General features: G+C 40.7%; 2 protein-coding genes across 5 annotated transcripts in view; both read right to left on the bottom strand.

Moving 5' to 3' along the window:
• The window catches only part of CCDC175 (coiled-coil domain containing 175), an 83,898-nt gene extending 68,036 nt beyond the window's left edge, over positions 1-15,862 (bottom strand). Inside the window, exon 1 of the mRNA XM_003924389.3 lies at positions 322-15,862. Within this exon, the coding sequence (XP_003924438.2) occupies positions 322-478 (157 nt within the window). The 5' untranslated portion in view covers positions 479-15,862. The remainder of the gene's footprint in view (positions 1-321) is intronic.
• Positions 15,863-19,893: 4,031 nt separating this feature from the next.
• Positions 19,894-24,355, bottom strand: part of RTN1 (reticulon 1) — a 310,021-nt gene continuing 305,559 nt past the window's right edge. For all 4 annotated transcript variants that reach the window (XM_074393171.1, XM_074393172.1, XM_003924394.4 and 1 more), the window contains one exon: positions 19,894-20,696. In XM_074393171.1, the coding sequence (XP_074249272.1) occupies positions 20,654-20,696 (43 nt within the window). In that variant the 3' untranslated portion in view covers positions 19,894-20,653. The remainder of the gene's footprint in view (positions 20,697-24,355) is intronic.

Raw genomic sequence — 24,355 nt, 5'->3', positions numbered from 1 at the left:
GAGCTGAAATCGAAGGCGTAACCTAACTGCAGGTGCGTGCTCTGGCCGCAGGCATAGGGCAGTGGCTTGGGAGTCCCGGATTTGCCACCAACCACTACTGAGAGTTGAGCAAAGTTACCCCAGCTGCGCTAGGGCAGGAACGCTGGGCACTTGACCCCACCCGCCACCTCTCTCCCCTGCCTCCAAGGAGCGGGGAGAAGGTTCTGCCCGGCCAGGGATGCCCGGGTTCCGGGAGGAAAGCCCCGCTCAGGGTTCCCGCTGAACGCCTCCTAAGCGCCGCCTCTGAGGAGAGTTCCCTTCAGGCGCCTCAGGGCGTCTTACCCACAACAAACAGCTGTTCCAGTGCCTCGACCGCGACCGAGGAGCCCAGGGTGGAGGGGAAGGTGCACAACTCCAGGGAGCGGCCGGTGGAGACGGCGGCTGCCTGCACCAGCTTCTCGCCAGCCCTCAGCCCCGGAGTCCAGGAGCTCAGGGCCATTTTGCCGCTCTAGCTGAGAGCCCCGGAAGCCAGAGCCAAGGACCGCCGGTTGCCACCGGCAACGAGGACGTCGAGTTCCGGGGGCGCCCCCTCGTGGCCAACGCTTCTAGTGGGCACCTGCCTTATTCTCTGCTTTTATCCACAGTAAGGCGTCCCCAAACTACGGCCCGCGGGCCGCATGTGGCCCCCTGAGGCCATTTATCCGGCCCCCCGCCGCACTTCAGGAAGGGGCACCTCTTTCGTTGGTGGTCAGTGAGAGGAGCACAGTATGTGGCGGCCCTCCAACGGTCTGAGGGACAGTGAACCGGCCCCCTGTGTAAAAAGTTGGGGGGCGCCTGAAAGCAGTCTGGGAAGAATGACTCTCTTTAGCTGACTTTTTCCCCTTTCCATTTCCATTTCGTTAGTTTAGGCCTGTGTCTTTTTTGTGGACCAATGGAATCATAATAATGATCACTTTTGAGCGCATCTTTGTGCCAGGTACTGCAGGAGAATCTTTATATACAGTAGCTCAGTCTTCACAAGGACTTTGTGAGCAGGCTCTTTTAATACCTCCAGTTTTACAGACAAGTAAACTGAGGTGCGGGCGACTAAGTGAATTGCTCAAGACCACCAGAGAATAATATTGGATTTAAAGTGACATCTGGGCCAGGCGCTGTGGCTCCTGCCTGTAATCCCAGCACTTTGGGAGGCCAAGGAGGATCACCTGTGGTCAAGAATTCAAGACCAGCCTGATCCCCGTTCCTACTAAAAATACAAAAATTAACCAGGCATGGTGGCGGGTGCCTCTAGTCCCAGCTACTGAGGAGGCTGAAGCAGGAGAATCGCTTGAACCCGGGAGGGAGAGGTTGCAGTGAGCTGAGATCAGGCCATTGCACTCCAGCCTGGGCAACAACAGTAAACTTCATCTCAAGAAAAATAAATAAATAAATAAAGTGAAATCAGTATGAATCTTTTTATTACACTACAAAACCTACTATTGTACTCTTTTTATAACTTTCCTTATATCTAGTGTATCACTGAGCACATTTGGCCTTGAATCATAGTAATTTTTCTCTGGCCTCCCATTGAACTGTGAGCTCGGTGATTACAGGGTCAGGAGGATATTATTTACATTTCTCTGAATCTCAAAAATTCAGTTTAACACGAGGCTGGCTCAGTTTGAGTCTGTCAGTTCCCTTTTCTCTGATGGGTTAGAGAGAAGCAAAGGTGATTCAACCCTCCTCTTCTTTTCTCGACAGATGGCAAAATTGATATTAGAATGATGGTAACGATGACCATAGCTATCAGTTGTTAAATGCTTATTTTGTTCCTGGCATTGTTTTAAATACTTTGCAGTATTTAAAACCCCCACACGACTTCTTTTTTTTTTTTTTTTTTTTTTTTTTTTGAGATGGAGTCTTGCTCTATTGCCCAGGCTGAAGTGCAATGGCGTGATCTCAGCTCACTGCAACCTCTGCCTCCAGGTTTCAAGCAATTCTCCTGCCTCAGCCTCCTGAGTAGCTGGGATTACAGGCACACGCCACCACGCCTGGCTAATTTTTGTATTTTTAGTAGAGATGGGGTTTCACCATGTTGGCCAGCTGGTCTCGAACTCCTGACCTTGTGATCCACCTGCCTTGGCCTCCCAGAGTGTTGGAATTACAGGCATAAGCCACCGTGCCTGGGTGCAGTACCCCAGTTAACCCTCACAAATAATCTTTTGAGCTAGATATTATTGCCTGCTTTGCAAATGAGGGCAGTGAGCTACGTCCTGAACCACTGTACAATGCCTTGGAGGGGTCACAGCACATCAATAGCACAACTAGTTCTAGAATCCAGGCCTCCTTCATCCAGGGAAAGCCATATTTTGGTGTTGAACAGCATCCTGGGCAACATCCCCCTTTTTTGCTGGATTTGGTCTACTGATATTCAAATCTGTTCCTGCCCTTCTGGGTCCTCCTCCGTGTGGCAGGAGCAAGCAGCCTGGAAATGACATGTCCTGGATGTCCTTGCCAGCTGTTTTCTTGATAAGTTCCACTAATGGGAGATACTGGTGGGAGATTCGAAGGCCAAGAAATCATGCGATTTCTGCCTCCAGAAGTGGTAGTTTCAGGCTGCGGTCAACTGTAGGTCTGAGCAGTTTTGGTGCCTCTGGAAGTGGCAGGAGTAGGAGCTAGTGACTCTGGCAGTCTCCAGCTGCTCAGCACTAAATAGGAGCTTGTGCGTACAGTCCAGATGTTATGGCAGCTCTGACGACTGAGGTCTTCTTTATCCTCTTTATTATAACAAATTCCTTTATTATAACAAATTCTATATCCTCCTTATGATAACAAATTCCTTCTCTTCTGGAAATATCTAGACTGGACTACTTCAAGGCAACCCTTATGCTGTCACCAGAAGACTCTTCCGACTCATCACCTCATTTGGATCACATTGCTCTCCATTATCTATGACCGAAGACTAATCCTAAGGCATTTGGTGTCCTCCCCACTTACTGGATTTGTTATAGATTTTCTAAATTTTTATATTTCTCTATTTCCCTTCATGTTTCTAATAGTTTCTTTTCCCTGAACTTTGTGAGAAAATGATCAGCTTCTACTTTGTTTCATGGTTCCTTTTACATGGGATGTCCTATACAAAATTCAACCATAATTTTTCAAAAGAAACTTTATTAATTCTGAAATAGAAATCTAGGCAAACAACATGAATCAGTACTTAATAAAATTCCAAGAAACATATTGAAAAAACATTTACCCTCATTAGCATTCAAAGAAATAATACTCTCATTTCCGTATAATATTAAGATTAAAAAGAGTAATACTTCAAAGTATTGACACTGGGAATACACATACTATCTGAAAGACAATTTGAAAATTTGTATAAGGAGCCTTGGCATTTAGTAATTGTTCCAAGAATTGTTCTTAAAGAAATAGTCACATGTTTGTCCATGGACATACGTATAAACGCATTTATTGCAATTCTGTTTTAAATACTGAAAAATAGCCCAAATTATCTACAGTAGGACACTGTTTTTAAGTCATATATGGGACATCCATGCAGTGGAACAATCTAGGCTACAGGACATCCATGCCGTGAAACAATCTAGGAGACAATCCATGTGGTTAAGAGCTTGGGTTCTGGTGGGTTCGAATGCGTTCCACCACTGATTGGTTGAGGTATCCCCTGAGACAGCCTCTTAGCGCATGCTGCCAGTATCTCAGCTCTAAAGGATGGTGATAGGAGCTCTCAGTTCATAGGACTGTTCAAAGGGTTAAATTAAGTGAGCACATGGTAGATACTTAAAAAACACTAATGGTAAAGTAATAATGGGGTACCTATTAAGAATAGTGGGTAGAAATGGACATGTACATACGCATACATATGTATAGAGTGGAAAAAGCAAGTTGAAAAAGAAAAGTACAGTATTCAATTAATACTTAATTTTTAGAAATCCATACATCTATAGAGATGTATATAGGCATATCTCTATATACATATGCATAGAAAATGGTCTGAGAAGAATTGTTTACTAAAATGTTAACTATGGTTATTCCTGGTTAGTGAAATTAGAGGTGTGGTACGTAATATAATGTCTCCCCCAAATGTACACATCCTAATCCCTGGAACTTGTGAATATATTAGGTTACCTGGTAAGGGATAACTAAGATTGTAAAGGGAACTAAGGGTGCTAATCAGCAAACTCTGAGATGGGGAAAGTAGCGTCGATTGTCCAGTGCAATCACAGAGTTCTTATAACTGAAAGGCAGAGGCAGGAGAGTCAATATCAAAGTCAGAGAAAGATTTGAAGATGCTACGCTGCTGGCTTTGAAGATAGAAGAAGGGGACCATGAACCAAGGAATGCAGATGGTCTCTGGAAACTAGAAAAGACAAAGAAATAGATTCTCCCTTAGTGCCTCCAGAAAGAATGCAGCCCTGTTGATATCTTGCTAAGACTCATTTAGAACTTCTGACCTCCAAAATGGTAAAACAATATATTGGTTTTAAGTATTGTTTAATTTTAAATTTACTTTACTTAAAACAATACTTTGGTATTGTTTTAAGCCACTAAATTTGTGGTAATTTGTAACAGCAGCCACAGGAAACTTTAAAAATAATTGACTTATAAAAAAAGCATTCTCACCCTTCACTACTTACAGATGGTGTTCACTTGGCCGAAATCCATGTCCTTTTCTCATGTATTTTTATTTTGGTAACACAAACAGATACATTTATCTTTCAGTCAGTATCATTAAAAAGGACTTTTGCTGAGCAGCCAGAATGACACTGAGAATCCTCCAGTCCTGTGCTGATATAAGATTTTTAGTTATCATAAGCAAATTTGTTTCTGTTTACCCCCTGCTGCTTCTAGAGCCAGGCAAAGAACCCAGCTGTTCCTTGGAGTTTGGCCCCTAACTAGCACAGGAATTAATTTGTTCCTGTGTTCTGGCAGGTTTGCAGTCTCTGCATGTGAGGTCTTTATGATATTTGATGATAAGATTGTTCTCAGAGTATCTTTGCATAAATCTAGTACCTCTAGGCAAAGCCTAAACTCCTTGGGCCTAGGCTCTGAGTTAGATCAAGCCAAGGTTCCATTCTTGGTAGTTGGGTCCAACATCTCACATATAGAAAGTGGTTGCATGTTTCGGTGCTTTGTGCATGTTGTCATCCATCATCAAGCTTTTTGCCTATGGTCACAGATGGCTGCTGCAGGCCCAGACATTCACACCCTACCCTTGTGCAAAGGCAGGGAGAAGTGGAAAGGAGCCTCATGTGGAAGCCCTTCTTCCTTTTCCTCAAGGAAGAAAATCTGCTCAGAGTCCCATATACTTCCTTTTATGTCTCAACAGCTAGAGCTGGATCCCAAGGCCATGCATGAAAAAGGGGTGAGGACAGTGATAATCTGCTTCTAACCTCTGTGGGAGGCAGCAGGAAAGAAGAGGGTTCAGAAGAGCTGGAGGATTTTCCACAGGATGTCAGCCATACATATGTTCTCCGAACTATTATTTATGAACCCCAACATCAGTCCCTTGTGATGCTGGGTGACTCACCTAGTTGGGTGGGCGAGTCCTTTTTAGGGACTGCAAAGGTTTGGGCCTCCTGCATTTTGTATTAGTAAGATTTCCCGTTTAAACCTTCAACTTGGCTTTCCTCCTTGATGGTGTGCAATATGTTTATACAGTCAACAAAGATTTCCTACCCTTTGGGATTCTCACAGCTTCTAAAGTGTCTGTCTTGTGGTCAGGCTATAATTCTCAGCTACAGTGACTCCAGCATATGGATATTTCTGTGGTAAAACGGCAGGAAGATTATGTTCCCCAGGTAGTGCCAGATTGTTAGAGAAGCAAACAGATGGATTGGTGCCTCTGATGGAGTTATGCCAAACAAGGAAAGCAGGGCATCACTGAGGAAGAACAGAGCATGTCAGTGTTTGTAACAACTAAGAGGATTCCTTTTCCATTTTATTTCTTGGTTTTTATCCATCACCAGCAATTTCTTGGGGCTGAACAGATTTGGGACATATACTGGTTGCATTATTTGCTAGAGGTTTTAGACTGGTTTAGACTCAAGTCTCCATTCTTCATCTGTACAATGGATTTTTACATTTTGAGATTATGAAGATGAAGCAGAATAAAGATGTGCTTACCTCAGAGCACAGGCTAATTGTTTTTCATCTTTTCCTTCCACTAATGGAAAATAAAAAGCATTTCTTCTGAAATACAAATGTGACTATCCTTTCTGCCATCCCTAGGCTTCCTTAAGCCTCTTGGTCATTCAATCCTTAGTGAAAATTTCTGTAATTAAATCAACAGTCGCTGTCATGGAGGTGGGAAATTGGTTTTATTTCCATGCCATTGTCACTGGATGGCATGTTTGTTGTGTGCCTACTCTGTGCTGGTTCCTGAGCATATATTGTACAAAAGAGACCTATAGGTGGTGCCAGGGGAGGCCACGCCGAGGAAGAAAGAGGCAAGGTAAAAACAGGTAAGTGAAAGAGGAGGAGGCCAGCCTGGCCAATATGGTGAAACCCATCTCTACCTCACAAATTAGCCGGGCATGGTGGCGTACGCCTGTAATCCCAGCTACTTGGAAGGCTGAGGCAGGAGAATTTCTTGAACCTGGAAGGTGGAGGTTGCAGTGAGCCGAGATCACACCATTGCACTCCAGCCTGGGCAACAAGAGCGAAACTCTGCCAATAATAATAATAATAATAATAATAATAATAATAATAATAATAAATTTAAAAAAGAAAAGAAAGAGGAGGAAGACAGGGAAGAAGTAGAAATCTGGAGCTGCCAGCTGCCTCCCCTCACAGGATCCTCCTTCCTAGAGCCCTCCCCATTCCGAGGACTAACAGCTCAGGAAGTGCTGTTTTCCCTGGAGGTTCACTCTCTCACATAATCCAGTTGGCATGTGTGGGGCTTTCATACATAACAAATAGTCTAATCAGTCCTTTGACTAAACACGTGGCTGAAATTTGTCCCCTGTTCCCCAGAAGATAGCCTTGAAGGTGGGGAAAGGGAGGATTTTGAAACATACCACCTTAGAACCAGGTGGAATTCCCTGTAAGTGTGGGACCATAACTACTGCCCACGACTGCAAGGCATTTTACAGTTTTACAAAATGTACTTGCTTCCATGACTTTATCGCAACTCTCTGGGGGTATTATCATTATCCTATTTTTTTGAAAATGACACTTAGATGAGCGATTCAATAACCTTGAGGTTAACCCACAGGCTGTAGAGTTGAACAGTGGCACGGGGCCTGGCGGGACTTCCGACTCCAGGTCTGGAGCACTGCCGCTCTGCCAGAGCTGTCCTGTGGCCCTGCAACGGGGCAGGGAGTTGGGGCTGGGTTGAGGAGGGCACTCTGCATTCTACAGGATGTTGGCAGAACCCTGGAGGTGTGCCCAGTGAGTATTAGGTGCTTGGAGAGGAAATGCAGAAGCTCAGCCAGAAACTTGCGTAGTGACTTCACCATGGAGGACCTGAATTCCAAACTATGGAATTGGATTTTAAGCTGCAGACAATACTGCTGTGAATACGGTGCTGGTGAACAGATTAGGCTGCTCCCTGCTGAAAGCTCCTTGGTAATAATTCAGTTTATTTTTGTCTAAGGTAACATTTTATGGTAGGTTAGGGTATCAATTATAGGCATTGTGATTTTTTCAAGTGAGAATTTGCAGAGTAATTAGAAACTAAATTAGGCCTGAAACAACCAATGCCATATTTAGCAAAGACATCTTATTTCATTTTATCATTATTATCTGAAATTACGTTTCAGGGGTCATCCTTATAGCAATGATGATTTTTTAAAATGCTCATTTAGCATTTTCACAGACAATTCCAATACTGTGATCTTTAAGTAGCAATATTCTGATTTTCCTTATTTTTTTCTTATTTTAATTTAGTTCTTATTTTTAAAAAATATATTTAATGATTCATCTCAAAATGATTCAGTAAGATCATTGGAGTAGGTAAACTTTCCATTTCTGTCTTTTCTTTCTTTTTCCTTTTTTGTTAATTCACAAAATGTCACCAAATGACCTCCATATATGGATGCAGGTGAGAATTTCTGGAGATCTTTAGGGAAAGTAAAAGTACATATAAATAATTGCAGTTCTCACTCCCATTCCCTCCTGTCTCCTGAGGGACTTCCCTCAAAGAGCTCCTGCTCGCCTAGGTCTTCCAAGTGTTCCTCGGACGTCCTGCCCAGTTTTCTCTTACTAAAGCAAAGCCTCTCATAAACCCCCTGCCGTGGAATCTCCCTGCTTCCCTTAGTTGCCAAACTTCTTAAAAGTGTGGTTTATATCTTGGCTATAATGCATCCCTTTACTCTGCATTCCAAAATACCTCCTCCTCATCTTCTAATGGCCTTTGCTCAAGGCTCGTTCACCCCCATCTTCTTTCCTGCAGAAACTGACACCCTTGCCCAGCTCCTGCAACCTTTCTATAGAAACTCACTCCTAACTAGTTAGTGAGACACGATGCCATTCTACTTTTCTCACTCTGGTTATTCCTTCTTCACATCCTTCATTGGATCCCTTGTTTTCTTTCTCCTGTTGGCTAAAAGCGGGCATTCTCCCAGAGCTCCATCCTGGTCTCTTTATACTCTCTAAACTCTCCTCTTGTATAGGGTTAAATCTTCACAAATAACTTGAGTTGCATCTCCTGCCCAACTTCTCCCATAAGTATTAATCTTGTAGACTAAACATTCTCACTTGACTATGCTGCTAGCATGTGAAATTTCAGCCTGTTCAAACTCAAAGTCTGCATTGCAGATGGTTTCTCTGCCTATTGAAATCACAATGGTATTGTCAATCCATCTCAAAAGCTAACATCCATTCTTTCTTTTATCCCAATAATCTCTGAGTTTTCAAAGCACGTTGTTCAAACTTTTCAAAGATGATAGTTATCACAGGCTGAGTGGATTTATGCTTTTTCTGTGTAACAGCCTTCTTACTTAAAACCTTTATAAACTTTATGCCTAAGTTTTCTCATCTGTAAAACTGATCCTTCATTGTAGGATAATAATGAAAATTAAATAAATTAATGTATTTAAAACGTTTAAAACAATGCTTGGAACAAAAGAAGCCATGCCATAAATCTACATCCCTCAGCACCTAGTACAGTTATTTGCACATAACAGATGTTTACAATATTATTGGAGGCTGGACAGGTGGCTCATGCCTGTAATCCCAGTGCTTTGGGAGGCTAAGGTGGGTGGATTACGAAGTCAGAAGTTCAAGACCAGCCTGGCCAACATGGTGAAACCTAAAAATACAAAAAAATTAGCCAGGCATGGGCGTGGGCACCTGTAATCCCAGCTATTCGGGAGGCTGAAGTAGGAGAATTGCTTGAACCTGGGAGGCAGAGGTTGCAGAGAGCCAAGATCACGCCATTGTACTCCAGCTTGGGCAACAGTACAAGACTCCGTCTCAAAGAAAAAAACAAAGATAATAGAAAAGATTAGTGTGTTCAGAATTTTAAATTATATAGGGCTAAAAATCTTCTGCAGTTCAGTTTTTATTAGAAAGAAAAAAATACTAGGGAAAAAAGCAACTTTCAAACAGTCTTTCACACTACTTTTGTATCCAGGCCAGAATGGCGAGAACTGACATTCACAATGGTATTCCTGATCATTACCATTACAAGATGCTGAAGGACATTTTGAATCATCAGATTAAATTGTACATAAAGGTTGCTTCTAAGTAAATTTTATGGCACCAGAATCATTGCCTAATTACTATTTTAAAGTAAATCTCAGTTAACTCTGATTTTAGTTAATGAGAACTGATTCTCAGCTCTGCTGGATAAATAAGCTTCCGGAGTTACAGAATGAATTGTCACCATGACTCCAACCATTACAGCTTCTTTTCCTGTTGCAATGTAGATGTGTGTTCTGGCTCAGGATGAATGTGTATGTAAAATTAATTCATTATATAAAGCTCCTTAAGATTTGTGCGCTTTCTTTTCTGCCTCTATTCATGGCAGGATTGTTAGGTAATGCCTAGATTTAAGCACTTCCGTCTTTAACCACAAAGGTCAAAGGAGCAAAATTGTGTGTTTAGAAAAATACTCCCTCCGCTGCAGTTAAGCCTTTGGACTCTGTTGTATTCTTCCAATAAATGCCCATTTATGGTTAATATACTTTAGTGGGTTTCTATTACTTGCAACCAAACAGTTGCACTGAGAAAGTGTTGTTTCTGAGCTAGAGATTGCAGGTAGAGAGGCCAGGAAACACTAGAAGGGTAGTATTGCTCAGTGGAAAGAGCCAGCTTCAAAAACAGACAAGCAGGGCTCATTTACTGGCTGTGCAAACCTGCACCAGTTATGCTGAGATTTTGTTTCCTCACTTGGAAAATAAAAATAAAAGTATCAATCATGTAGATGAATCATGCACTTCCAAAGGTTAAAAATAATGTTTGTAAAGAGCCAGGCACAGTTCCTGGCTCAATGATGCTATACAATTCCTAGGAAATTTTATTCTGCTAGCCTCAAAATAAGCTTTGACTAATATATCCAGTAGCTGAACTATATAATCAGTTAATTGGCTAGACATATGTAATATGATAACCAAATAAAGAATTAAAGAACAAAATTGGCCGGAAGCGGTGGCTCACGCCTGTAATCCCAGCACTTTGGAATGCTGAGGCGGGTGGATCACGAGGTCAAGAGATCAAGACCATCCTGGTCAACATGGTGAAACCCCATCTCTACTGAAAATACAAAAAAAAAAAAAAAAAAAAAAAAAATTAGTTGGGCATGGTGGCGCATGCCTGTAATCCCAGGAGGCTGAGGCAGGAGAATTGCCTGAACCCAGGAGGTGGAGGTTGTGGTGAGCTGAGATCGCGCCATTGCACTCCAGCCTGGGTAACAAGAGCGAAACTCCGTCTCAAAAAAAAAAAAAAGAACAAAATTAAAATTAAAGGGAAAAAAAAGTAAGCACATTTTTATCTAGTAAGAAACTCTGTTAACAGCCAGAATAGGATGCCAGTGGCTTAGCACTATTCTTCCCAATGGAGGTTACAGTTCTATCAGAAACTGGGGGCACAGATGGGCTTACACAGATAAACTAGTAATGATATAATGGTCTCTAAAGAAAACTCCATTTATTCTATTGGGAATATATTTTGTGGTAGCAAGCATTTGAATGTTCTTTCCTACTTAGGGGAAGAAAAGAAAAAAAAAACATGAACCGTATATTCTATTGAGCAAAAAGGTAGACAGGATTGATTTGCCACTGAGAGATTATGGTGTGGTAAATTCTCTTCAAGAAAAATTTAAGTTTTAAATTTTAAAGGTAAAAGTACTTTAAACATAATTATTGAATGGAGTGAGTACTGCAGTTTCTGGATATTCTTATGAATGCCCCATGAAAAAATAACAATACTGCCTGTTTGATATTTACCTCAGAAAAGATGCATCGTAGTCATTGGGCAACTTGTCTTTGTAAGAATTTACATGCTGAGGTGCTATATTTGTACTGAGCCCTTAATATGTGAGTATCAGAAAGAAAATACAGACAACATAGTAGTTTCTGACAAATCTATGACCTAATGGAGGGGAAAAACACTCCACAAAACTCAGTGATAATATTTAATTTTTAATTTTCAAAGTAATTTTTGAATATAGAGCCTGTGTCTGAGACGGTTGTAAGAACAGTGAAAGATTGTTGCCTGGGCTTTCTCCCTGTAACCTTCATGGAGGGCTGGCTGCGGCCTTCCTCTGAACCTCAGCTGCTGTCAGGAGGCCCTTGCTACACATTGCTACTTTCTCTGCTTTAATCGAGCATCCCCTCTTCTTGTCCCTTCAGGTGTAGGGGTGGTAGAGGCTCTCACTCTTGCTAGACCACAGGCACCACATCATCTCTGCTTCATTTTCCTAAACTCTGCCCAATTTTTTCATTAAATTCCATTCAATTACCCCTTTGAGTGTGCTGTTACCTGCCAGGCTCTGATTGATTAATTGCATTCACAAAATTAATAGAGAAAAAATCAGTTTTGTTTCTTTTTAAGGACAGTATATAATCCAAACTATGTATTTTTAAAATACTTTATATTTGCCTAATATAAACTTTATATTTGCCTAATATAAAGTCCTCATAGATGGCATGTTTTAATGAATAAGGGCTTGTTATCATTGTTGGCTGTTGTAAGCGAAGTCCATTGGCTTTGGAATAAAAATACCTAGATTGAAATCTACTCTCCCTGTCTATGGGACACAGGTACTTCCAATCCATTCCCAAGAGGAAAACAAGTGGCAGTAAAACTTGTATCTTCCCTCTACCCTGTCTTTGTTCTTCTCAAAGGAAGAAGTATGATATTGGAGAGGGAATTGGGAAGGCCTGGCCTGGTCCCCTCTCTCCCTGTCAGCCTGGCCTGCCCTCTGGACTCACTGCTGCTCTGCTTCCTTGTATTGTGAGCTCTGTCCAGTGCAGGGGTAAAGTGAACATCCCCACTCAGAGCTGAGGGGATAGAAATCAGAGGAAGACTCACTCTGGCCATAGTTAAGCAACTTTATCAGTAGCAGAACTGGTCACCTGATCTTCATTCAACCTGTTCCTTAGCGTATTTCACAACTGACTTACAACTTAGAGATAAAATGTCATTGAATAACATTCTGAAATCCAAATCTCCGTCTTTAAGACTGATCTTAGGCAAGATTTGAACTACAAGTTCGTTTATAGGTAAAACTGGTATCTTTTTCTATAGGCCTAATTTAAAGATGAAATGAAATAATAAATGTAAACACTTAGCATAGTGCCTTTTATGGTTATAAGCAATAAGATATCTGTCATGTTTAATTTGACAGACATTTTGGGCTTTAAAAGTCCTTCAAATGCACATTAAATTAAAATGTAATATTACTAAGTAAAATGAAAGTAAGACTTGAGATATATTCATAGCACAAATATTAATATTTTTATCATTTTCTTAAATTTTTGTTAAGAGCAGTGGTCACATAGAAACATAAAGGGCAATCAGCAGATCATAATTCAAGTACTGGCAGCAAATTTCACAACATAAGAAAAAAGGGAACTTATTTTTAGACTGTTTCCTCCATATTTAAAAGTATTAATACCTTAAAAAAATCCAGTGTGTTTCAGAAATCTAATACAACATTACTTTGAGTAAGAAAGATACCATAGAAAAATGTATATGAAATATACAAATATATGTTATCATTTTAAATTTAAAGGCAGAATTCAAAAATTGTATGGATAATATAAATTCAATTATTTTTAAATGTCTGGGGAAAAAAGTATTCCAAAATGCCAATGGCAATTTTCTTTGAATAGGAGAATCTGCATCATTTACACTTTCTATAATCAATATCTATTACTTCTGTTATTGAAAAAATAAAAATTTAAAAATAACAATGGCAGAAATAAATTAGAACAATTATTAGTTATATAAAGCAAATCAACAATGTTAAAAGAACAAGTTTTGGTTTGAAACATGTAAATTCCATCTTCCTTTGACACCCACAAGTTAGTTTACCTATTAGCAGAAAAAGGCATGGGTGCAGGTGTGAACCAGAGATGTGGGTAAGAAAAATCGAAATTTTGATTTGAACAAGAAATGGAACCAAATGAGAGAATATTATTTACTGGGGGGTGAATTCTCACTCATTTTTATAGCTTTGGTTTTGCTAGGTATGGGGTTTGAAAGAATATTTCAGTTTTAAAAAATGAGAAAAAGACCATAGATGAATGTAAACAATCTAAAAACCTTAAAAAGCACATACACAAAGAGAAAGGACGGTCTTTCAAAGTCCTCCCCACGGAAAGATAATTACATTTAATATTTTGTTGTATGCCTTCATATTTTCTATGTTGACTTCTTCATTATTACTGATTAATATGTTCCTTTGTGCATTTTATATTATTTTATAGCTTACCTTCTTCATTTGGTGCTATATTGTGAACAGTTTTCCATGTCAGAATATTATTTCCCACGGCCAGGCGTGGTGGCTCATGCCTCTAAACCCAGCACTTTGGGAGGCCAAGGCAGGCAGAGTACAAGGTCAGGAGGTCAAGACCATCCTGGCCAGCATGGTGAAACCCTGTTTCTACTAAAATACAAAAAATCAGCCAGACATGGTGGCATGCGCCTGTAGTCCCAGCTACATGGAAGGCTGAGGCAGGGGAATTGCTTGAACCTGGGAAGCGGAGGTTGCAGTGAGCCGAGATCGCACCACTGCACCACTCCAGCCTAGGCAACAGAGTAATACTCTGCCTCAAAAAAAAAAAAAAAAAAATTATTCACCAAGATGATTTAAGTGGCTATATGGTCTTTCATTAGAAGGTCTATAATTTACTTATTCAATTGCTTGATACTTAGCACTTTAGGATTGTTTTCAATATTTGTTATTGTAAAAAACATTGTCTGTATACCTTTAGGAATATCTCTGATAATTTTACAAAGATTTGATAACAAAATCCTCCCTTTATTGTTGCTGACTATTGGAAGTAAGGGCTTTGCCCATCTTTCTGGAGGATGGACACTCAGTTTCTGAGAGGAAGAAAGCCAAGCTTGGCTAAGATGCAGCATGGTCTTCCCAAGTCTGCTGTCATGGTGCAGCCCCCTTTCAAGGGTCAAAACCTATTTCATCTTCCAACCAAAACTGCCTTCATGGCATCTTGGAAGTACTGAAAACCATTTATCTCAAACTAGGGCTACTTGATGTAAAAAGAGAAACTTGGTACATTCTCCTTGAATCAACTTACTACAGAAGTATGGGGGAGAGTTTTTAAATTAAGGTAAATGCAAATGTCTTATGCGATGGCAGACAGCTTCACACTAACTTCTAAGATGAAACACATGATTAAAGAAATTCTTTGCTTGCAAATCTGGCTTCTGAACCATCTCCACTGAAGGGGTGCACATTTAAACTACACTCCCAGTGGGGCGCTTCCCTGATAGTGGGGAAGTGCGGGCTTGAAGCACAGTGGGCTTCCATATGATGCATGTGCCTCTTGAACCACAGAGAAAGCATTCCAGTAACATGTTTTAGGGAAGTATAGAATTTTGGAGAGGCACTGTGGGTGGGGAGTGGCCAGGTGTTCCTGAGGAATGTTTTGCTGAAAGGATGAAGCACCACTCCAGAAAGCTGGAGGCAAATCTGTGTACTCCATTGTGTATGCTCCTCCCCATTCATTCCTCTTTGTCTTCATAAAACACACATACTTTTTACTGACTGGTCCCGGATTTATAAGTCAAGGGAACAAAGGTTTACCACTGACAAAAAAGAGAATTATCTATTTACTACTTGAATTTTGACAAAGCACATTTTATCATCACCTTGATTCATAAGCCAAATGTAAGCATTTCCTCCACTGAGCTTAGTAAGTAACTTAAAAACTGGCTGGGAGATGCTGAAACTATATTTTATTCAAAAAAAGTTAAAATTAATTTTAATAATACATTTTAAATAGCAGTCTTAAATATATTAATTCTAACATGTCAAATGCATCATTAAAAATCACTTTGGGGAAGATATAATTCAATGTGGTCATTTTATTATAAAATGCTAGTTACTTAAAATGTTTGAATATTTTTTTGAAAAAAGTTAGTGTCTCATCTGTTGTATTTGGCTACTTCATTTCTGTTAGTGATGGCTAGAAATAAAGGTTGATAAAAGTTACCCTTCATATGGACTGTTTAATTTTTATGAGTATTATTTTGACAGAGGCCTCTATCAGTCACTTAAGAATTTGACTCCTGCCGGGCACGGTGGCTCAAGCCTGTAATCCCAGCACTTTGGGAGGCCGAGGCGAGTGGATCACGAGGTCAAGAGATCGAGACCATCCTGGTCAACATGGTGAAACCCCGTCTCTACTAAAAATACAAAAAATTAGCTGGGCATGGTGGTGCATGCCTGTAATCCCAGCTACTCAGGAGGCTGAGGCAGGAGAATTGCCTGAGCCCAGGAGGCGGAGGTTGCGGTGAGCCGAGATCGTGCCATTGCACTCCAGCCTGGGTAACAAGAGTGAAACTCCGCCTCAAAAAAAAAAAAAAAAAAAAAAAAAAAAAAAAAAAGAATTTGACTCCTGTCATAATTTGGTGATGGCTTTTCTTGTTTTATAAAGACATAAACATGCAAAGCAAAATCCAGAGCAGTTGTATGTTTAGAAAAAGCAGGCAAAGATGAAGTGTTAATTCTTTTTTTTTTTTTTTTTTTGAGACGGAGTTTCACTCTTGTTACCCAGGCTGGAGTGCAATGGCGCAATCTCGGCTCACCGCAACCTCCGCCTCCTGGGCTCAGGCAATTCTCCTACCTCAGCCTCCTGAGTAGCTGGGATTACAGGCACGTGCCACCATGCCCAGCTAATTTTTTGTATCTTTAGTGGAGACGGGGTTTCACCATGTTGACCAGGATGGTCTCGATCTCTTGACCTCGTGATCCACCCGCCTCAGCCTCCCAAAGTGCTGGGATTACAGGCTTGAGCCACCGCGCCCGGCTGCAGTGTTAATTCTTAAGGACCATTTTATCATTTTAGGAAGAAGACAGAGACAGCTGATCTAGCAGAATTGTTTTCAAAGACCATGATGACCTAGAATGCAAATGAATTCATTTCAATTTATCCATCACAGAAAATGTGGCCAGCCAGACTGATTTTGTAACATTGAATTTAATATTAAATGTATTAAATTAAGGAAAAATTAAAATCATAAGATAAACCACAAAAATAAAATCATACAATAAAAATCCGATTGAGGAGCGTGTCAATATCAAGCACTAGGGAAGCAGGTTGGCGTCTAAAGACAGGTGGATCAGAGGGTGTTTAGTCCCCTTCCAACCACGACTGCATTTGGTGTGAGCTCTAGCGATGGCTCCTTTGTCTCCCCCACCTGCTTCTCTGCGCACAGAAGAGAGTGCTAACCTTCTGATGCTCAGAGTAGCCCTATGTAAGGACAATGTGGTGATTGCTGGAACCTCACAGCTGTGAAGCAAGGCCCAGCAATCAACCATACCCCACGTGCATTTGGGTGAGGTAGAAAGCTGTGGGACTACTACTCAGCAGTGATTCCTGACAGAGAGAAACAAAATGCAGAGATAGGTCTGGGATCTACACCAGGAGGAAAAGTCTTTATAGTAGGGTAAGGGTCTATATGAGCCCTGAGGTGGTGTCCAGGTGGAACTGTGTACCACCCTCAAACCAGGTATGTTGAAGCCCCAAATTTCCATATCTCAGAATGTGACCTTACTGGAAACAGGGTCTTTACAGAGACAATCAAGTTAAAGTGAGGTTCTTAGGGTGTGCCCTATTCCATTATGACTGGTGTCCTTATTCAAAGGGGAAATTTAGACGCAGAGGGAAGATGATACAAAGATACACAGGGAGGAGGCGGTCCTGTGACTGGAGTACTGCATCCGCAAGCCAGGAGCACCAAGGATGGTTGGAAATGCAGATGTTAGAAGAGGTAAGGAAGAGTTCTCTCCTAGAGCAGACAGAGAGAGCATGGCCCTGCCCACACCTTGAGTTTGGACTTCTAGCCTCCGGAATGGTAAGAGAATAAATTTCTGTTGTTTTAAGAAACCCAGATTTTGAGGCTGGGCGTGATGGCTTATGCCTGGTAATCCCAGCACTTTGAGAGGCTGAGGTGGGTGGATCACTTGAGGTCAGGAGTTTGAGACCAGCCTGGCCAACATGGTAGAACTCCATCCTTACTAAAAATACAAAAATTAGTTGGATTGTGGTGGCATTCACCTGTAATCCCAGCTACTTGGTGGGCTGAGGCAGGAGAATCACTTGAATCTGGGAGGTGGAGGTTGCAGTGAGCTGAGATTGTGTCACTGCACTCCAGCCTGGGCAACAGAGCAAGACTCCATTAAAAAAAAAGAAGAAAAAAAGGAAGAAACCCAGATTCTGGAACTTTGGTAGAGCAACCCTAGGAAACCAACATGGGTGGAGAAAGAGCAGAGGACATATAAACTATTGTGCCCTATCCAGATTCTTCACCTGCTCCTATTGGCTTCACTCATTTACCAGCTGAAAGAATTTTCTACTGTTCACAGCTTTCAGAATCACCTCACTCACTCTGGGTTTTCCAGGGGCTCTGCTTTTGGTCCTCTTCTCATCTGTTCACATTATTTCCATCATCTTGAATATCACTTGGGCTGATGCTCCCTGTAGAAACAGGGAATAATATGCTCCATGTTCCATTTGTGAAAAATCCACATCCATACCTATCATTTTGAAAGCCTAGAGTTTCCTTAGGAATCTTCTCCACCACTGCCAGCAAATAGAGTTCCTAATTAAACCTTCCTAATGAGCAGCTGCCTGGGAAAGGAATTCTGGGTCTATAGAATGGGGATAATGCAACAGATATTAAAGATTAATTCTATACAATAAAGCCATGTAGAAGAAACTTTGTCTAAAAGGTCAGAGAGTGAAAAACATAAAAAAAAAAAATCCTCTTCTAAATTTAGTTATCTATTAAGAAAAAAGTCAGGCATCAAACTAAGCTTACTATCTTTGTTCCCCAAATCATCTCTTCTGGGCTCTCTGTCCTGGAAAATGGCATTGCATCCTCCTGATCAGTGAGTCTTCGTGCTGGGCTAGGGTGAGGCAATCAAGCTTCTTTGGGTGCACAATTCAAGGAGGCACTCACTTTTAAGGCCAGTCGGTCCCCAGCTCCAGTCCAATATCCCTCCACATCACCTGTTAGCTGCACCTTGTCCATGGTGGATGCTTCGCATGCTGGGCTAACATCAAGGATCAGGCACAGGTGAACATCTTTCTAGTCTTCCTGTGGCTGTTCTAATAAAGACCTAGTCATCTGGCACCTATGTAGAGTTAGGTTACAAGTATCACTCTGTTTGTCCAGCCTTCAGTATCTTGCACCTTTGTTGTGTCTAATGACTCTCTAAGATGTAGAGAATAAAGCCCAAACTCCTTGGCACAGGCATCCAAGTTTCTTCCCATTGTGATCTCAACTCACCTTTCCAGCCTTATTTGGCACCACCATTTCCACCTCAAGAACTTTACAACCCATCTAAGCTTGTTTAACTCATCATTCTCTGCATATGCCTTACATGCCACATCTTGGCTCTTTAGCTCATGTTCTTTCTTCACCTTGGGTGGACTTTCTTCATCTGGTTTCCCAGCCCTGAAGTTCACCTCCCCTGAGAATCTTCTGTTACTTAAGCCCTGCATCATGGCTCTTGTTTTATGCTACCCTTTTCTTAGTCAGCATTTCCACATGGCCACCTACCCTCTCCCCCAGCACAGTGACCAGAGCATCTGGCTGGTGGCACAGTGTCAAGCGACCCTTGTAATCTTCATACCACTTTGCACAGAAGGATAACTCCACAAATATTTACTGAACTCATGTGTAAAACTGGTAAAAGGCAGCTTTTTATAAGCAATCATTTATTTTCTTCTCCAATTGCTACTCCTTTCATTCACTTCTACCTCTTCCTCTTTGATGTTTGATTGTAGCAGTGAAACAAAATATGCAAAAGTGGTGAGGAAATTATTAGAAGACTTTACATGGTGAGGACAGCAATTGTCATCTCTCTTACTCACAGCCCTTTTCTTAGGGCTTAGCAAACATTCGGTGGTTAATAAGTAATTACCACAAGGGTGTGTTCACAGCAATTACAATGGTTTTTGCCAGTGTTTTTGCTGCATATTTGCTGTACAGTTTATGTAAGGATTTATATCACTTTCAAGTTTTTTAAAAAAAAAATCTGCATCCACCCCACACAGTAAAATATAAAGAGTGATTTACAGTTTACCACTGTTCAGTTTTCTATTATTGACTCGGAAAAACCATAAGCCATGTTGGGGTTTGACTCTGCAGTCCTGGAGAGAGGAATAAGGTGAGCAGTTGCTCCCAGCCCTCCCAGGATGTCATCAAGTGACTTCATCACTTTGAGCTTTTGTGTTTTCCAGTAAGACCATGCATGAGAAGAGAGGGAAAGCATTCTACATTTAGTAACATTTATTTATGCATTCAGTATCAAGTACATAAGTGCAAATATCCAGAGTCCATAATTGAATCCATTAGGAACTACAGAGAAAGTAATACAAATTGTAATAAAGTTCCATGCTGGTACTTTTTAGTATCCATACATGTAAATCAGCCCACCAATCCCATACAACAAAAGTACTGCATGTTCGTTTTGGGTTTATTCATTTATTTAATTATTTTAAGTTATACAAAACTGATTACCATAAGTACGGTCGACTGTTTTTATCTTTACGTTGTGTGTGTTGGAAAAATGCTAAAACATCAGTCTACAATTCTATATATTGTTATTAAAGATTAATCCAACCAGCAACCCGAGGACATGTAAGTGATTTCCACTATTGCATCAGAGCACTCGGCAGGAAAGGCCTAGCCACGGGAACGTTAGAAGCTACAGAAGCATTGCAGAGAAGAGAAGAAGCACACCGAAGAAGGAAAGATAACTTGGGCTCTCACCATCATGCACTTTTTTTAGCAACACAAAATTAAAAACCACATCTAATACACTTTTCTCTATACTTTAGTGGTTGACACAAGTGACTCAAATATCCTAAGAGTACAAGGAACAGCCTAAAAACAGCTGTTTTAAGGTTTGTCTCTAAGATTATGGTACTGGGGGAAAGGGGGCACAATCAATTTGCAGTAACGAGTAAGAAGAGAGCTGTTACCACTTCAGACATTCCTGTTTGTGTCCAGGCCCCGGTGGGATATCAGTTTACTCAGCGTGCCTCTTAGCGCCTGGGATTTTAGCCTGAATCCTAAAAAGACAGTATCAAAAGGTAGTAAATCACAAGTGTTATTAATGAAATCATTTTATCTGTTGTTGCTTTAATTAGCTAAGTGACCAAAGAGCTTAATATTCCAGAAGATATAGTTTTTATGTATGTATGTCTGTTAATACTCTTATATAAAGCAATAAGAAAGTAAAAACTGGATAATGAAAATAACAACAACAAAAAAGAGAATTGGAAGAAAGGCACACCATTTTTTAGATCTTTTTAGGCAGATGAACATGTTGATTTGTTTCAGGATTACAGAAGCTGTGATATAATTAGGGTGATCATTTATCCCCCATCCGGGACTCTTCGGAAAGAGAGAGAAAGTGCTATTACTAACTATGCCAGGAAGATGAGCATAACTAGAGATGATTATATAACTAGGGATGTAATCTGTTATGCTGGACATAGGAAAAGAAATCTATGTTCACCTTCAGAGTAGTCTAACTACCTAGAACTGGAATTTAAAAACCTGTGTCCTAGTCTCAGGTAGATCTATTAATTAGCTGCATGGCATCCGGCAAACTAAGGGACTTTTCTTATCCTAAATATTCATCATTAAAATGTGGCACAGACTAGTTATCTCCAGGGTCCCTGAAATTCTGTGATTCTCACAATGTGACAGCATGATTTTAGGACAGGTTTACACTGAAAGTGTTTTGTTAACTTGAAGATTTATGAGCTCATTGTGCAGATTTTGATTGAGACCTCCCTCTGTGCCACCAGGAACCCTTCCGTGTACTGCAATTCAGTGGTCAACAAAAGGGAAGAGGTGCCTGCTCTTGTGGAGTTTTCATTCTTGTAGGGATTGAGGAGACAGAAACAAACCAGAAGACAATAGAAGTTCAGATGGCGATAACTGCTATAAAGAAAATCAAGACAGTATGGCAGACAGTGAGGGGCACAGTGGTAAGGTGGGCAGTACCCCTTTAAATCCACTCATCTGAGAAACTGATCCTCAGAGGACAGGAAGGGGCCATCAGGCAAAGATCTAGATGTGAAGTGTTTCAGGAAGGGGGAGTTAACAAGTGCAGAGGCGTCATAGAGAGGACAAGCTGGTGGCAAGCAGAATGGAACCCCGTGTGTTTGGGGCATGGATAGGGGCGGTCTGAAAGGCAGGCAGGGACCAGATGGTGGACGTTGGAACTTGCGGGCTGTGGTAAGGAGTTTAGATTCTCCCCTGTGGCATGGGAAGCTATTGATGAATTTAGGTAGGGGAGTGATGTAATCTGATTAATGTTGTAAGAAGATCATGATGGTGGCTGTGTGAAAAAAATCGGGAAATGGGAGTAGAAGCAATGAATGGAGGGAGAGAAACCCATAGCAGTCCAAGTACTAGATGGCAATGGCTGGACTGTATGGTAGACATGGAAGTGAAGACGGGGAACAGTCTCAGGAGTAGTTTGGAGATGAGGCTGCAGGACCCACCTGATCTGTTGATGAACTGAATGCACAGGCTAGGATTAGAGGAAGAGTAATCAATGAAGATTCTTTGGCTTTTAGTCTGAGAAACCAGGTGAAAATGGCATTGACCAAGATGGTGATGACTGAAGGAAATATGAGTTCTTGGGTGAGATTTCAAGATGTTTGGCTATGTGAATCTGAATCTGTTTTGGCTATGAGACACTTTAGAGAAACCTTACATAAAGAAGTGGATAGATTAGGTGCTTAGTTGAAGAGGTCTGGGCTGGAGACACAAGTTTGGAACCCTAGATACAGAAATAACCTTTGAGGTCATTGGACCAGAAGAGAGGTAGGCAAGAGTAGGAGGAGCCCGGAGAGGATGCATGCAATAATGGCTACCTAACTTCTATTTGAACACTTGAATGAATGTCAGGGAACTCACTCCTTTATGAGGCAGATGGTTCTATTATGGAACAACTCTAATCATTACTCTTTTCTCTCATATTAAATTAAAATATCAGAACTTCTAAAATTTCCATTCATTGCTCCTTAGAGAAAAAGAGAAATACTATTCCTTTTACAATGTTAGACCTCCAAGTATTTGAGAATGGCTATGGTGTCCTTTTAAAGTCATCTCTTTTCCAGGGTAATCATCCCCAGCAAAGTTTGCTCTTCATTGCTCATTACTATTAGATTTCTAATACCACAGTACCCTGGTCATCTTTGTGGCATTACTCCAATGTATTAATGCATCTGTTAAAATGTCCAACCCTGAAATTGAACACAGATATGAGATGGCTAATATGGAATATAATGTGACTGTGGCCTCTTGATTTAGACTTTGTACTCCTACTAGTAACAACTCAACTTGCATTTATTTTTTAAAGACACTTCAGCACATCATTGACTTACATTTGGCTGTGACCAATCAATCACTTAAAACCCCCAAGGTATTTTTAACATACACACTCACTGTTACCCTTTCTCATCTATCCCTCCCTGTATTCTATATCTGTAAAGTTGACTTTTTAGAAACCTAAATGTAGGACTTTACTTGCCTTATTAATTTCATTTTATTGATTTCAATTCAGCAATCTAGCTTACTCAAGATCCCTTGATTTTTTTTAATCTTGAGCTTACCGTCTTCTGAATTTGCTTTCACTTCAAACTGTACATCAACTGGAACTTTGATAAAGATATTTGATTTGTCTTCACATAGTCACGGGAAGTAATGGGATTGAAAGTAATGGGATCAAAGTCAGGGCCCTGTGGCGCATACCTTGCCTCAGACACATATTTGATGGATTAATGAACATCTTTATGGTCTTTAGGGTCTACTATTAAACCTTCTAGAATTCTACCACCTGTGCTATCAGCTGGATCATACATCTTCATTTTTCTCCACAAGGACACCAGAAAGACTTGCTGAGTACCCTCACTAAAATCAGAATACTCACTGACTAGGGCAGTCTATATCAGCCCAGGGTTTAGTGACCATAGAATGATCTATTCTGAATATCTACAGTTTTACTAATTCAATCTGGATTTCTGCTTGAAATTAGGCCTTCAATTTATCAGAGATAATGCCTGGAATCTTTTCTTTTTTCTCATTTGAAGATCAGGACAGCTCCTTTCCAATTTCAGTTTTCAGGATGTCCTTTACTCCATGAGATTTATCAAAGGTCACCAAGAGAGCTTCTAGGTAAAGTCACAGGCTATTTTATCACTCTAAAACATAACTCACCTATACATAGGGAACTGTATTTACTTAAAGCAGATTTCTTATTATGGTGTCACTTACTTAAAGCTTTAATTTCCTCTACAATGTTTATTTTGCCTTTTGAAATTTGAGGCCTTTTTTCTCACTTTCAAAACTCTAAGAAGTGTTATTATATATTATTAACCCCCATTTTAAGCTGGGAAAGCTGAGACCACAATGGTAAAATAACCTAGACAGGGTTACTCAGTATGGAGGAGAGAGTGGCCCCGGGGTCTACTGGCCCAGTCTGGGACTGTCCTCTACCTCCATGCCCCATGAACTGATCTCTAAGCAGTAATAGGATGGATGATGATGACAATGATATATAATATTGAGGGTTTCCTACTTCCAGTTAAGAATATATTTTTATAGACATTACCTCACTCAACCACCAAGAATTCTATGAGATATTAACATTTCCAATTTATAAATAAAGAAACAGGCTCTTAAGAGTCAAATAACATTATGATGAGCTCAT

The sequence above is a fragment of the Saimiri boliviensis genome, chromosome 2 (assembly GCF_048565385.1).
Source record: "Saimiri boliviensis isolate mSaiBol1 chromosome 2, mSaiBol1.pri, whole genome shotgun sequence".
Classification (NCBI taxonomy): domain Eukaryota; kingdom Metazoa; phylum Chordata; class Mammalia; order Primates; family Cebidae; genus Saimiri; species Saimiri boliviensis.
This window is presented reverse-complemented; position numbering and strand designations above follow the sequence as displayed.